At 38.3% G+C, this 16,264-nt stretch overlaps 1 protein-coding gene across 1 annotated transcript in view; it reads left to right on the top strand.

Moving 5' to 3' along the window:
* The window catches only part of SYNE1 (spectrin repeat containing nuclear envelope protein 1), a 423,836-nt gene that overhangs the window by 161,081 nt on the left and 246,491 nt on the right, over window positions 1–16,264 (top strand). The window contains exons 32-38 of the mRNA XM_090279990.1: window positions 3,370–3,530; window positions 5,753–5,903; window positions 9,124–9,351; window positions 9,790–9,888; window positions 11,355–11,542; window positions 12,424–12,547; window positions 15,262–15,428. Of these exons, the coding sequence (XP_090136116.1) occupies window positions 3,370–3,530; window positions 5,753–5,903; window positions 9,124–9,351; window positions 9,790–9,888; window positions 11,355–11,542; window positions 12,424–12,547; window positions 15,262–15,428 (1,118 nt within the window). The remainder of the gene's footprint in view (window positions 1–3,369; window positions 3,531–5,752; window positions 5,904–9,123; window positions 9,352–9,789; window positions 9,889–11,354; window positions 11,543–12,423; window positions 12,548–15,261; window positions 15,429–16,264) is intronic.

Here is a 16,264-nt window from a genome sequence, read left to right as displayed (position 1 = left end):
CTAACAGATGAATGCATTTCAATTTTTTTTTTTCCTAAAGATGGTGATATTTTTACCTGAATCTTGAAGAGCAGATTAAGACATAGAAAAACAGAATTTGGAGTAGATAATGATTATTCCTAGAATGAGAAATCACATAGAGTATAAAAGTGTTAGATATGGGATTCTATGTTGTGAAGCAGAAAAACGAAGTACTGTTGTAAAGCAAAGCTTCTCCAGAGTGCTTAAAGGCTTCTAAGAAAGAGAGTCTTGTGATCAGAGCTGTACTTTGGGGAGGTGAGTTTTCAAGCAGGTGTAGAAAATTGAAAGGGTGAAAGGCTGGAATCATGGGAACAAATCAGAAAAATATTGCAGGTGTTCATTAAAGTGGCCATGGATGAGGGTAAAGGGGATGGCAGTGGGGACAGATGCAAGAGACAGAGAGAGAAGAAGAAGAAGATGACACCCAGGGGTTCAGAGTCTACAGAGGCAATGGGAGTGAGAAGGGAACTTGAAAGAGTAACTATAGTGGGGAAAGATGACCAACTCTGTTTTTGACAGAATGAGTTGGAGTCTCCAGGGGGACTTCCGAGAGAGCATGCAGTAGTCGTTTATGGTGAGCTAAAGGCCTTGGACACTCGGTGCAGACCAACAGATTTGCACAAAACATTTAGAGACCTGTACAGGTTATTTTGGTTCCTGCTATTGTGTTTTGGGTTTATAAAAAGCGTGAATTAATATTAAAATGTGTCAGCCAATGTATAAGAAAGAAGACTCTTTTATCTGTCCTTTTATAGCCTTTAGGAAGCACATCCTTATGCTTCTGTTTTCCTACCTGTGAAAGGCTCTTCTGTGTTTCGTACTGTTAACTTTTCTATTGTTTCTCTTGTTACTAACTCACTGAGGAATCTGAAGTTTTACAAGGCTGTGAAATCTTTTGGCTCTGTATGATTCTCATCAGCTGTTTAAGTAGAACATTATTTTTAATGTTAACTATTTTATATTTAAAGTCCATCAGGCATTTTTAATAAGTTCAGTTATAATTACTGGGTTAATTATCACACGGGAGTTCCACCCAAGTTCCATGCAGGGTTTCTGACGCCCTGTGGCTGTAATTCCTTTGACTCTGTTTGTCAGCTACAAATGCAGCAAAGGTAACCTTTCAGGCTTAGCATTAAGACTTTCCTTAGCCAACGATCTTGCATACTTTGGGGCTGATTTAATAATATCAACTAACATTTATTGACTATATACTATATACTGGTCTAATCCCTTGATGTTTATCATCTTTAATTTCACCCCAAAAATTCTAAAAAATAGGTACTATTGTTAATCCCGTTGTATAGAGGAGGAAATATAAGGTACATAGTTGCTAATGAATTTATCCAAGGTTTTAGGATTGCTAACTGGTGAGATTTGGATTCAAACCCAAGAGGTCTGAGTCCAGAGCCCAGACCCTTAGCTACTATATTTCTTTATAAAACCGGGCTACTAATTGTTTCCACTTGCGGCTGCACAAGCACTTGTAAGCTGGAATAATTGTTCTGTTTCTTTGCTCCCTTGTCATTGTTAACATAGCCTTTATTCCAGCTGTAGCCCTGGAGGGGCTGTGCCAAGGGGCTTGGGTGCTTTCTGCCTGCCAGTGCGTGGGAGGGTGTTCACGGCATGGCAACGTCATGTTTAGTCCTCCCAACAAGGCTTTGCTGATGACTAGGGAATATTCAGAGAGTTTTGTGTCTCAGGGTCACACAACTAGCCAAGGACAGAGGCTGTTTTCAGCCCCAGGCCTTTCTGATGCGGGCGTCCATCGCTTCCGGTGGCATCCTGCCGCCACGCACATGGTCTCCGCAGCGTGTAGATATAAAGCCTTGCGATGTTATCCTGCTTTTGTTTAAACTGGTCTTGATCAACACCATTCTGTTCTTCGGATTTCTTCGTGCTGTGCTTGCCCCATTTACAGCTCGCACAAGGCTTTTAGATGAATGTATATAAGCAATTTCAAACACTGTCTTCTCCGTGGTTTTTCCTTGGTTCTGGGAAGCACTCAGGGGAAAAAGTACTATTTTATACTTCTGATTCCATTCATGGGATTCTACAAGACTATGCTATGAATTCTGTCTTCACAACTGAATCTGCAGCGACTGTAAGCTCACAGATAGCAATAGTGGGTGCTCATCAGCTCAGAATTGAAAGCTATGACGTTAGCAAATACCGTTACCATATTTTAGGATACTGGAAATCCCTATACTATAAGAAAGGTGTACGCACTCATTTTTATTCTCTTAAATTACAGGGGACTTCTCTTAAAAAAATTATTACGTTGGATTTCTATATTGCCTACTTATTAGAGGATTGTTTGTGATCAAAATTTAAACTTCCTGTGAAATCTTCTTACATGAGAAGAAATGAGATACTAGTTAATCTTTTCACTCAAGATTATCTCTTAGTTTACATTTTTTAGTTCATCATTTGATATAGTTACCTGACAAAATTCAGGTAACAGCTAAAGTTTACCAGTGTCTCAGATATGTTCATTTCGAATTAAAGTAGTTCAGTACTACTGAAAATCACTGTATGAACTTCATAAACTATTTTGTCCTCAATTTTACACGAAGGCCATAAAAAATCATGATAAGTACTTGTCAGAGTGCCAGGAACTTAAGAATGAAGTTGCTAATTAAATTCCCACAATGACCTTACAAAAAAAGCATCACTGTGTTTTATATTAAAGAGCCAGAGACTGAAAAGTAATTCACCAAAGTCAAAAACTAGTAATGAAAAAATCAAAGATTCTAGTCCAAGTTTGGTTCAAAAACTTACCTGCTTTCCATCATGTAGTATATGGTTATAGAGAAAACAAGTTTAACAGTATTAAGATCAGGTTTCAGAGAACTAGTTAACAAAATATTTCATTATAGTAAATAACAAGGATACTCTGGATATTCTTCAATTACATAAACAAACATTTATATTTATTGCCCTAGAAATTTATCATCTTTATGATTGAAAAAATCAGTTACTATTGATCATCACCTGAACTGGCCTGTAATAAACTAACGTATTTGTGGATAAGTTATTATAATGAAGCTCAGAATTCTAAACAATTAACTCGGACCTGGAAACAATGAAAAAACATTTTTGTGAGAATGTTGGATAACTGTGAAGACCTCTATCTGGTTATGTATATAAAATGAAAATAATTTAGCAAAGTCTATTCTGGCCGTGATGAAAACACATCGGTTTTATTTTTCAGGACATTATATGCTAGTGTTCATACATGTATGAATCCATCTGACCTGTGGAAGGCTCTGCAGTACATTGTGTGCAATATATTTGAAGGCAGAGTTCAATAGAAGATGCTTTCCTAACAATTATAATCTATTTTTCTAGGAGTTTTCTAAACGAACAGAAGGTATTGCAGTTCAGGCTGAGACTCTTGTGAAGGAAGCTTCAGAGATACCACTTGGGCCCAAGAATAAGCAGCTGCTTCAACAGCAGGCCAAGTCAATCAAAGAGCAAGTCAAAAAATTAGAAGACACACTCGAAGAAGAGTATGTGCTTGACAAGTCCTAACCTTTCTTCTCTGAGAGAAAATCTCATACAGTCTTTCCTGTATATTGTATTCAAAACATTACCTTCACATCTCAAAGTGTCTGTGTAGTTCAGCATGTTTTGAGGAAACAGCTCAATTCAAAAGATAAGTGCCACCAACACAGAAGCCAACATGTACACTAGACCTGAGCCAAAAAATAGAAGGGATGTGGCTTTTGCGTGGTAAACTGATTCTGTTTGTGAAAAAGCCATATCTACTAAATTTGGTGGCCTTCATACATTGGAGAGGGAATCTCAAAAAAGAACCAATATTGAAAATAATTTTGTTTTACTGTTATTTTGCTGCTGCCAGTTAGAAGGAAGAAGAGATATTTTGGTTGTGTAGATTCTGAGCCTAAATACATATGATATAGCCCAAATGTCCTCATCTCCAAGCTCACACAGCTTGTTAACAGTGCCTCAGTATTCACATTTCCAGTGACAGATATTCTGTGTCCAAAAATTGACTTCAAAAAGCTGTTCTATTTATCAATATTTGATGTATGTCTACCTAAAAAACAAAGTGAGAATAGTTTAGGCTACGGTGGTTATCTTCAACTTTTCCATCTCATGGCACACATTACTAATGACTATAATTCTGCAGCACATCAGAAATATATTTTTTGCTGATCTGACAAAAATAGGTACCTTTTGATTCATTCACACTGAACATCTTGTTGTGTTGGCTGTGGCCATTTTATAATTTGAAAATCTAAGTGAAAAATAAGTACTGAATGTTTCAAAAATTCTTGCAGCAAACTGGTTGAAAGTCGCTGGCCTATAGTATTCTGTTATGTACAAAATATACACAAAAATTTTAAAGGGAATAAACCTATGAAAATATAGCCAATGTTCCTCAAAACAATATGACTGAACATTTCTATTTTAAAGTTTATTTAGTGGCAAATTGTTGATACATTGTTAAGGTATAGGACATAATTTTTAAGAGGGCTTTTGAATTTTAAAAATTGTTTTTAATACTCTTAACACCTTGAAATTAAGATTGTACATTGCTTAAATTTTAAAGTTTTAAAAATAATTTATTTAACAGAAATTATGACTCTAAACTTTGAGAACCTTAACTATTAAGTATTATTCATCAAGGTATGGAAATGGTAAAACTTAAAGTTTATTAGAAAGGAAGCTACTTTTATGAGGAATATGGATTTGCATCTTTATTTTATTTAGAAACTTGCAATATCACATAGATTGGATTACCTGTACTGATGAGAGCATTAGGCAAATCCAGGGTATACATTTGAGACTACAATATTATTTAATTTGACAATCAATGATGCCATTGTATTTTTTTTTGATGTCTTCAAGTGCCTTTTGGTAAACAGGAAAATTCACTTTTTTTTTTTTTAAGCAAAAGACAGCGCAGTGATATACTATAAGTTTCTTACTCTTTTTCTAAACTGAAAGCCATAATCACATGGTTATATATGCATAGCTAATGCAAACTGGAAATCTATAGTTAAATTTTCGTTCACTAGTTTCTTACAAATAAAGCCCATTTTCTCTAAAAGCAGTGAGGGTGCTCATGTACAGGGATTTAAATTTTTTTGGAATCAAGACCATAGAGACATCTAAGAATAGCTGAAATTATATATTATAGATTATAGACTACAGGCTTAACTCTGATGATAAGACAGTTCCTGCTTGTTAGCATGAAATTCAAGTTACAAGCTCTATCTTAATTCATAAAGATGCATTTTATAAAGATCTTTGAGCAGAAAGCATCCCTGCAGTGTTTCTCCTCTAAGAGCAAGAAAACCATGTCCACAAAAGTAGGACTGCTAAAAACCGGCGTGCACCAGAGTGTATTCGGGCAGTTTATTTAAAGGAGTCCTGACAACTACTGGTCACGTAGAGTTCGACTAGATGATACGTGAATTCCAATGCATTTGGAACCAACAATATTTTGTTCGAAGCACAGTTCCATTCATAACACAGTGTAGTATCTTGTTAAATGCTCATTCTCAGAGGAGATAGGAGGACGAGAACCGACCAACTCATCTGATCAAATGTGTGTGTTTTTTCCCCCTGTTCTAATAGTTTAAACTTTGACATGATCACAAATGTCTTTGCTATCTTTTTACCTGGTGATTTAAAGAAAAAAATGTATTGTTGTTCTTTATTAAAATACTGCATTTTATTTACTTAATTTGGTTAATTTTAGTATTAAAACCATGGAAATGGTGAAAAACAAGTGGGATCATTTTGGCAGTAATTTTGAGGCCCTGTCCATCTGGATTACTGAGAAAGAAAAAGAACTCAATGCCTTGGAAACTTCGTCATCTGCCATGGACATGCAAATCAGCCAAATTAAGGTGACCCGCTCACACATTCATTGCGTTTGTAATCCGTGCCTAGCTTTTAAAAGCTCCTTTCTGCCCTAGCCAGGTAGCTCAGTTGCTTAGCACATTGTCCCAATATGCCAAGGTTGCAAGTTTGATTACAACACATACAAGAATTGATCAATGAGTGCATAAATAAGTGGAACAACAAATCGATGTTTCTCAAATCAATAAACTAAAAAATGCTTTAAAAAAATATACCTTTCTTACATTTCATCAAATGCTATTTGGCCCCAGGACAAATCTAATCTTTCATTCTATGTGATTCCATTCAAATTAAATTCACACAAATTGCTGAGTTGAGATGTCTTGATTGATACTGGGCAACTGTTTATAGATGCTATTATGTATTAATATTGTCTGACTTAAGCATTCAAAGTAAATATTGTGTGCAATATTATTAAAATGCTATATGGTTACATTATTCTTTTCCTTGATTTTGAATTAACCCCATTGAAGTTCTCTGTTGATTCATTTATACAATGTGAACTATATTCATCACCTACAACTGTACAGAATAATCTCAAATGTCTAGTTCAAGTATTAGTAGTATTTATCCTCACAAACCACAAGGAGGAGAAATTAAATTCTGTAGGTGAACCAATCAGACCCCATTGCTCCAGTTCTTTTATTTATGATGATCTGCAGGCCATAGACTGAGGTGCTGTGATATCTGAGCTCCTCTAGCTCCAAAATAACCATCATTGTTCACTTCATTCAAATAGTTTAAGAAAAAAAAATGAGCTGGACAAATATGAATTCTGTGTTCACTTCTCTTTTTTTATGTACAATTTTTACACAACACATTTTTAAAATTCAGGTGCTTTTTTTCCTGTCTCAGCTCATCGAATTGGAATGGGAAAACCCTCTGCCATTCCATTTCATTAAATATAGTAAAATAAATACCGAGGTGAAGGAACATTTCACACTGTGACTCAGAACAAGTCATTACCATGTGCACGGTGGGAGGGCACCATGTGGCTTAGTGTGAATCACACACAGTGCAGATTATCCTGGTTTATCACACATCTTTTGCAACCAAGGCTGCATGGAGTTTGGTATGCATAGTCTGCTCGTGTCTTGTGTAGTATACTAAGAAAAACAAAGGTCAAGCCATCAAGAATACTCATGAAATATGTTTAACCTTTTAAATTATTTTGAGAAGTTGTCATTTTCTCATTTGCACTAAAGTCTAAGAAAACAATGACTAGCACACTTAGTTCTATTTTTAAATTTTTCTTTCAAAAATTTTGACATACTCTTTTTCATTTGCTTATGCTTTCTATTAATTTGTTTCACAATTATTTAACCTTAATTCCAGAACTTCTGAAATACATCAGTTATCAAATATCACTGCATTATTACTCTGCTGGAAACCAAACAGTTACATATTTTATTTTTGAAGATATAAACTTTCAATTGTGGACTTTTATGCCATCAGATTAGAAATATATTTAATATTCCAATATAGCATTTTGAAAACTATCTAAAATGTACTCAATGAATATGAAGAGCAAGAAAATCATATTTGCTAGAAATAAGCAAAGCTAGAGTGGAATACACTTTACTGTGGAGTCTGGGCTAATAGGTTTTATGTTCTATTTTCACACAGAATTAAATTATAGAAAATATTTAAAATATGATAGAAATTGTAATAATGTTTTAAATTTAAAACAACCTTAGGGTAAAACTAATTCATAACATTGGCACTGTTAGGAAGATATTTACCTATAAACGCATTTATTTTTTTTGGTTTTTCATTACACGCTATTCTAAATTGACTGCTTTCTTATTCTTAATTGGTAAGTTACAAGTGATAAGAATATATACTGGGTTCATCTTCCATCTTCTCATCCTGAATTAGAACAATTGTTACCACAGTCCAACTATATGATCACACAGTTTGCACTTATGAGTTTGTCAGTGACATGTCTTACACTAAGAACTAACAACCTTGATGTTAATTAAAATTGTTACAAGCACCACAACAATTATTGGGCCAAAGGAGAAAACATATTTTTGTTAAATTTAAGAATAACTTTTCTAAAAAATATTATTAAAAAACCAGCAAAAACAAAGGAAGACTGTATTAATGCTCACATAACAAATGTCTATCAAATGCACCACAATAGGCATGCATACAAAAAATGAAATAAGTGATGCGCTGGTGTTAATCTGATGTGGGCTATTCCTGATTGCTTTTTTAGGAAGAAGTCACATTTATTTTTTTCTAGTGCAACAGCGTTTTCTATTTAAATTATTTGAAACAGATTTGTCTGCATTTTTGGCTTTATTTTGATGGGAAAATTTGGCTGTTTTTCTCAGTAAAAGAATTTTCAGTTTCTTATACATAAATAAGCCTGTATGGTTATGAGAGACAGATCCACACTCCCACTCACATATGCACACACGTCCTTAGTGGCTTTCAGCACTTTTCATGCGTTGGCTAATATATTAAATGCCCCCAATGGAAATTATAGCAAGTGGGCTCTTTACTGTAGAGTCCACAGCTAATGAATAAAGCAGTGGTAACAGAGTGGAGCCCAGGAGCGGCAGCAGGGGCATTGCCTGAGAAGTTGTTAGGATTGCAGTCTTCGCTCCACATTAAACCCGCTGAGTCAGAGTCACTGAGGATGGGGACCAGGCGTGACCTTCCTGTATTCCGAATTTGGAATACACTGACAAAAAGAAAAGATGATAAATGTGAAAAGTCTGGTCTTAGCTAGCAGTGGAATCAGATAAGCATGTAATTTGGTAAAATATTACACCCTCGACTATATTTTAGAAAATGTAAATGTCAATATTAGCATTCCTGTGAGTTATTGGAACACACTGTTTCACAGATCAGTTGGTTAAAATGCTTGACTCATAGGGTAAGCAGGGAATTCTAGGTACCTCTCGGAGATACTGCAAGAATTCCAGGAATATCTCCCTGCTTACGTCACTGTAAGCAGGAGTAGCTATTTCTCTCTATTCTCTATCCAGCGAACACACCCCTCAATGCCTGTGTTAGACACTGTCTGCATATCTATCGTCCAAAAATGAGGTCAGGAAACATGGTGCTGTTCATAGCTGCTCTCTGACAACCCAAAGACATTGAAACGGTCGTTTTCTCTCGTTGCAATATTTCTATCATTTCAGGAATGCAAGCCTGCTCAGCCTACATTGTCATTTGTCCTGTTTTAAATACTAGGTCACAATTCAGGAGATAGAAAGGAAGATCAGCAGCATTACAGAACTAGAAGAAGCAGCTCAGGCTTTTGCTCAGTTTATTACCACTGGAGAATCTGCTCGAATCAAAGCCAAGTTGACGCAAATAAGAAGATACTGGGAAGAACTACGAGAGCGCGCACAGGGTCTGGAAGGAATTGTCACGGGGCATTTATCTCAGCAGCAAAAGTTCGAAGAGAATCTTAGAAAGGTAAGAACTGGCCCCTGCAGGCTAGTGTTACCCGTTTTTCATTGCATTTATAGTAAAAAGCAATAGCGAGTCTGGAAAGAGTGGAATAAGGAAACGCCACAATTTGCTCATGGTTTCCCAGGTCATCAATGAGGCTTAAGTTTATAACCATTTACATGGTAGTTTTTTTGAGGGAATATGAAAATGTCTTTATACATTGTGTTCAGGTAAGCATTAAAATATTTACATTTACGTAAAATAACAGGACACATTCATTTTAGATTTCAAAAGTATATATATTTTAGTATATGTGCTGCCAAAGCGAGCACAAAAGTATATATATTTTACCAACACAGAGAAAGTTATCTGAAAGTCATAAGCATGCGGCTTCCTTCATTACTCTTTCTGCCTTGATGTATATTTTTCCCACCGTTATTGTTATGCTTACCCACGTTTTAGACCCAGCAGTCCGTGTCTGAATTTGAAGATAAACTTGCTGACCCAATTAAAATATGTTCTTCAGCTACAGAAACATACAAAGCTCTCCAAGAACATATGGTAAGAGCATGCTTCAACATTGCTGCTTATTTATCAACTCAGTCATTTGATAGTTCCTGCTTGAAAAGGAAACATAGTAAATATTTTTGTGAGAGTTAAAATTATAGACATTTTTATGTTGTATGAAGAATGATATAGATGAAGTATGGTGACTCCATTTAAGACAAGAAATACAAGCATACAAATAAGTTTCCGTTAAAAATGTATGGTTAAGAATTATTCATTTCGAATATATTTCTCTCTTAATTAGAACATGCAACTTTTCACATTATAGCTTTAATAAACCCTATTACCTTTTTTCAGCATTAGAAAAATTAAATGTGCAAAAACATGTGCATAGCAGTTTCAGATTCTAAATCCACGACACTCAGTTGTGCAAAGAGTATGATCTCACTAACCTTTCCCCAGTGACTAGCTTTTTTGGCCTGGTCCCTGAGCTGGTGACCATGTGAGGTATTTTACAGAGGAACAAACAGATTCTTTGACAGAATTTAAGGGAAGGGGCAAAGGAGGAGAATCGGGCATAAAGAAATAGTAGAAAGAAACATGTGCTAATTAACAAACAGAAAATATGTTACCCCTATTGCCCATGCCTGTGTACACATATGCACCTAAATGCAGAGAAGGGGGCTGCAGGGAGAGAAAGCACACAACTGGCAGAGGCACACCTGGGAAGGGGTGTGGGGCTTACATCACCGGAATACTTATACTGAGAATGCATTTTGTGTTACTTTTATAACTTTTAAAAAAATAGCCCTCAAATGAAAATAAGTAGGAAAACTGGACTTCATGGAATTATTTTAATAGACAACTAAGTTAATAATGGAGTCCCAAAGAGGATAAGATTCTATTTTGTTCTAATATTTAGATTTCTAAAGCAAGCTTTTCTTCCCTGGCTTGATTTCCCGATCTGTGAAATGGGGTTAGTGAAAGGGCATAACCCTAAAGGGTCTCGCGGAGATTAAATGAGTTAATATATGGACTGGACAAAGCCCGGTACCTGCCACATCCCAAGGCACCTTATCATCGTCATTATTATCATTGATTCCTGATAGCAGCTGTGTCGGCCATTCTCTTCCCATATTATTTTTTATAGAGATTATTGCATCTCACATACAGCTCTTGTAAATTAAGACTAGAGTTTTCTTAGAAACATTTGGCATGAAATGGATAATAATTTTCACAAATTTTCTGACTTGCTAAGAAAAAGGAAAGATCCTCCTCCTATGCAGCCACACAGTTTTAGTTAGGCAGTTGCCCCTCCGTTTCCCCTGTGGTCCCCGCATTCACGAAGTCATTTTTTCCTCACTGTCACTACGTGTTACTGGAAATCACGGTCAGACAATTTTTAGTACCATTGTTCATACGACTGAGGGGATGATTTTGGTGAGAAGGGGTCTCGAAGGCAAACGTAGGCCTCGTTTCTTGATGTCTTGCTTCCGTTGCGCTCCTCTGTCCTTCATCAGGACCTCTGTCAGGCTCTGGAATCCCTGAGCAGCGCCATGGCCACCCTCTCGGCCACTGCCCAGAAGGTGGCCAGCAGAGGCTTCTCGGCTCAGGAGGCTGAGACCCTGCGGCAGAGATATGACGGGCTGCTGAGTCGGGCTAAGGAGAGACAGACGGTGCTGGAGAACCTGCTGGCCCACTGGCAGAGGTGAGCTGCCTTTGTTCTGGAGTTGGCTGCCTGAGTTCAATAGCCTCTCTTAACTGGGGGAATCCCGGGTCAACCCTCCTCTAAGTCACAAGCAGCAGTTACCCCAGATGTAAAACACATCAAGTCATGTTTCTAAGGAGTGGAAAGGATGTGTGCGTATCTTTCCATATTACACAGCTAGACACGTGTACGGTACATATATGAACATGGGAGGAGTAGCACTTTTACCCTCACTTCTGAGAATAAGATAACCAATGTTGTATTATTTGTAACGATTAGTGTTAGACAAACCCTGGCTGGTTTGGCTCAGTGGATTGAGCGTCGGCCTGCGAGCTAAGTGTCGCTGGTTCGATCTTCCAGTCAGGGCACATCAGAGAAGGAAAACTCTGACTCCAAAAAACCTCCGCTGCCTTGCGGCATACCTCTTCAGGGGAAAGGCTAAGGGAGTAAACCCCGACAGAAAATCCGGAGCCGGAGTCCCTAAGGCGGTTTGACGTTGTAGTCAACACCGGCAACTCCTGCGGCGCACCTGAAGCCAAGCTGTATTGACTCCGTCTTTCCCTTGGACCCTTCAGCTGCGAAGAGAGGGGGGGTCTGCTGCATGGGCAACAGCAGACCCTCCATATTACCCTGCCCAGGCTCTGTAGCTTCAGCGTCATCGCAAGATGTCGATTCAACACGGGAGGAGACAGATACCGTGTCACTCCCGAGTCGGACTGCACAGCCATTCTCGGCGGTGCAGATAGACTCTTAAGAAGCTACACCATTGTCTCTCGAGACGGACGGCTGCCGACGAGTGTTAGACCCTCCAACTTCAGAAAGGTCTTGTTTTCTAATATGATAATTACGGATGAATTTGTTTTTATTTCTGCTTTCCTTAGGCTAGAGAAAGAACTGTCCACCTTTTTGACCTGGTTAGAGCGATGTGAGGAGATGGCCAGTTCCCCAGAAATGGACATTTCTGCTGACAGAGTCAAAGTGGAGAGTGAACTTCAACTAATACAGGCAAGCTCAAGAAGTGTGAGGAACGTGGAATGCTCTCTCTTATAGTTGCATTATAAAACAAAAGCAAAAACAAGGCCCTCTATCCAATTTAACTTTTTGCTTCGGTTTTATGATCCCAAAAAGAATATCCCAGACCTGAGAGACAAAATAATGGTGAAGTTTATGGTGATCACTATCTCTGATGCATTAGAAAATCCTATAATATATTGTCTGGCATTTGAATACAAATTATCTGACAGGTGAGCAGAGGGAGGAATGAGTGGACATATACAGGGTGTTGCAAAAAAAATGTATCCCTAATTTTAATGATTATAAAGTCTGTATTTATTAGCATACAGTTCCCTTTCAACATTCACAATAAACTACATAAATGTACTTTTTTTATACTTAGTGCCTGTTTTCAAACTGATGACCATTCTGGTTTAGACATTGCTGGCAATGCAAAGCAACGGAATCACAAACATCAAGAATCATTTCATTTGGTATTTGGGCCCATTCTCTTTCAATGGCTACTCGTAATTCATCAATGGTTTCAGGTTTTTTGGCATAAGCGTTATTCTTGAGAAATCCCCAAAGGAGAAAGTCTAGTGCTGTGAGGTCTGGTGAACTCGCAGGGTGAGCTAGAGGACCCCTCCGCCCGATCTACCTGTGTGGCAGGTCCTGATTGAGACAGGCCCTTACGTCGCGATGGTAATGTGGAGGTGCTCCACCTTGTTGGGCGTAAAAGTCCTCATCATGACAATCTTCGTGAACACGTGGCAGGGCTGATTCCTGCAGGAAATTCACGTAAGCGGCCCCAATCACAGTACCTGCCAGGAAGGAAGGGCCAGTGAACCCACGTGCGGATATGCCGCACATACCGTCAGTCCTGTTTGCGCTTCTCCCGCGTTTTCGTGCTTCCAGCAGCGCTTCACAATAAACTTTCCTTGTTCAAAACTTAGTCTGGCTTCAGCCATTATTTCTCAACGGTGAAATCTAAAACAAACAAAAAAATCAGCAACTTACCAGCTATTAAAGTGGATACATTTTATTGTGACACCCTGTACATGAAACAACACTGAATAATTTTTGAAGCTTTTGTATTTACATGAATATTTGGTAATAAAAACTTTTTTGTTAGAAGGAGAAGGAATACAATGTAGGAAGAACTCATGGTAATAATTATTTTTAAACAGACAGAAAAAAAATTAATGAGCGCATATGCAGATGACAGAATGACAAAGAATATGAGCTGATTACATCCTTGAAGAAGCCAACGTTTTAAAGTTAAAAAAAATCCTTAAGTATATTGAAACTACAAACAATGTTTCTAATTTCCAGAGATTAATAACTTTTAAAGAGTGATGATGCCTGAGCCAGAAAATTCAACAGGCAAAACTTGTTCTCATAAGAGACTTATTGTATGACAGATTGACACCCAACTTTTTCCCATCACCTTTTACAAAAAGGTTAAGCAGAAGCTTAGTTCTTTAGCTTTTCATAATTGCTTCTCTAAAAGCTCCATCAGAGAAGTTCTATAACGTCTGAACCTATACCCCGTCTTCCTTGATTTTAGGTTCCCTACACATCTGCTTCTCCTGCTTCTCTAATTTATTAAACACTGATGTTCTGCAGTAATTTCCCCAAAAGCTCCAGCTCAGAAACCTCCAGTGACTGTCCTGCCCCGAGGAGAAAGGGTAGTCGTGAGTCCACAGTCTGGTGGCGCTGTCTTACAAACACAGTGTGAGGTGTTCTAAGTGAGGAAGGCATAGCTTCTCTTCTGGAAAATGACCCAGGCCTCTCCGGTGACATCAGACTGTACTCCTCGTGTGTCTACATGGGAGAGAAGTGCTGTATGGGTCAGGGGAATGAGGGGCTGCAGGCCTTTGTTACCCCACGTCAAGGCACTGATCAGCCAAGCTGCTGCCCCACGGTGGTCCAAACGTGCCTCCTCCTGGCCTGTGTCCTCCGTCCTACTCAGCCTGTCTCGGTGCTGCTTTGTGGTCTCTCCTCTCACCCACAGGCTGTTCTCCTTCCTCTGATACCTTCGGCCCATTTGCTCGCGTCACACATGCGCTCTCACTAGAGAGGGGAAAAATCATTTTGACAAGCACATACTATGTGCCACGCTACACCCATCATCTCAGTTAACACCATGTTATGTCGTGAGCTATCTACGAGTGTTCATGTTATTCGGCAGGAACTACGACTTTTATGCACTCCTCACAGCACCTGAGAGATTTATCATCTGAGTAAATGTAAAAAAATAAGTGGTTCTGTTGCATAAAAGTAAAATGAAGAACCCTGAAGTTCCCTGATTTGGCCTAATAGAGTCTCTAAACAGGAAGGGAGGGAGACCGTGTTCCTGTTCCCTAGAATTGCGTCTCTGTTATTGTTAGGCATGCATTTTCTCTTTAGTGATACTTTTCCTTTGATTCTCTTTGCCTACTCGGCTGCTTCATCTGGAAAGAAATTTTACATCATCTAAATTTGCCTAACAATATAACCCAGACCCTGAAAAACAAATGCAGGTTTCAGTAGCCTTTTACAAGTTGCTTTAGAGCTTAATGGGATCCATTTTTAAATCAAGGATTAAAAAACTTTCTATAGTACAGCCTCAGTGGCCTCCATTTTGCAAGAATGCAGAGCGTTGGGACAACAACCTCCTGTGTCACAGGGTCCTTTCTTGTCAGTCACAATGGGATACGATCTATAGTATATTCTATTTTTCTCAGGCACTGCAAAGTGAAGTTGTCTCCCAGGCCTCAACCTATAGCAACCTTATGCAACTGAAGGAATCCCTGTTCTCAGTGGCCTCCAAAGACGATGTGAAAATGATCAGAGTGCATCTGGAGCAGCTGGAAGAGCGATGGAGGGTTTTGCCACAGATAATTAGCAAAAGGTTGGGCTTTCATAAAACATTCTAATATCATTCCTTTTTTTAACAGTGAGCATATAAATTAAGAAAGCATGCTTTTGTTGACTTTTATTTAACCCAATAGTAACAGGATAATTCTAGAAGGGAAGACGACTACTTTATTTGCCATTTTAAAAGTCAAACGTGATAAAATATTAGCATTTCTGATGAACTTCAGCTTAAAATTTTTGATTTGCTCGAGTTTATATTATTGCTTAAGCTGTTTGTGTACAGTAAAAAAAGGTAATTAAAATTTTATTTCTCATGATATATATAAACAGAGGCCATATATATATATATATTTATTTATTTATTTATTTATTTATTTATTTATTTTTTATATTTATTTTTTTTAATGACTTAAAGACACCTAAGTGCGACTAGAGCCATCTTTTTGGCCAACCCAATACAACAGGAAATTCCCCCATGTTTAAACTTGGCCAAGGATGTTCTGATGACATTGAAATAATTTCTGGCTGCTTTCTAGAAAGGGGGTTATAGTGAGGCCACGGTGGTGGCAGGAAGGAGGCGGGGTTAGGAGGCTGCGGGATGTCAGGCAAGAGAGGAGGAGACTTAGACCAGGGGGCGGAGCGGAGAGCAGGAATACTGTGCTGGGGCGCTGACCAGGTGGGCGCAGATCCCACGTGCTGGTAAAGATGTGGGGGGCCACCTGGGGGGTGGCGCTGGCAGTAACTGAGACGCAGCAACTGTGAGAGAAACAGAGTTTGAGAAGCAGAAAACATCAGGAGCTGTGGTTTGTCCCTGTGTGGCTACATCACTTTCGCCCTCGGTTAAGTTGATTCCAAAACATAGGAACCCCC

Source organism: Furipterus horrens, unplaced genomic scaffold (genome assembly GCF_987537825.1).
Source record: "Furipterus horrens unplaced genomic scaffold, mFurHor1.1.pri manual_scaffold_6, whole genome shotgun sequence".
NCBI classification, from domain to species: Eukaryota; Metazoa; Chordata; class Mammalia; order Chiroptera; family Furipteridae; genus Furipterus; species Furipterus horrens.
This window is presented reverse-complemented; position numbering and strand designations above follow the sequence as displayed.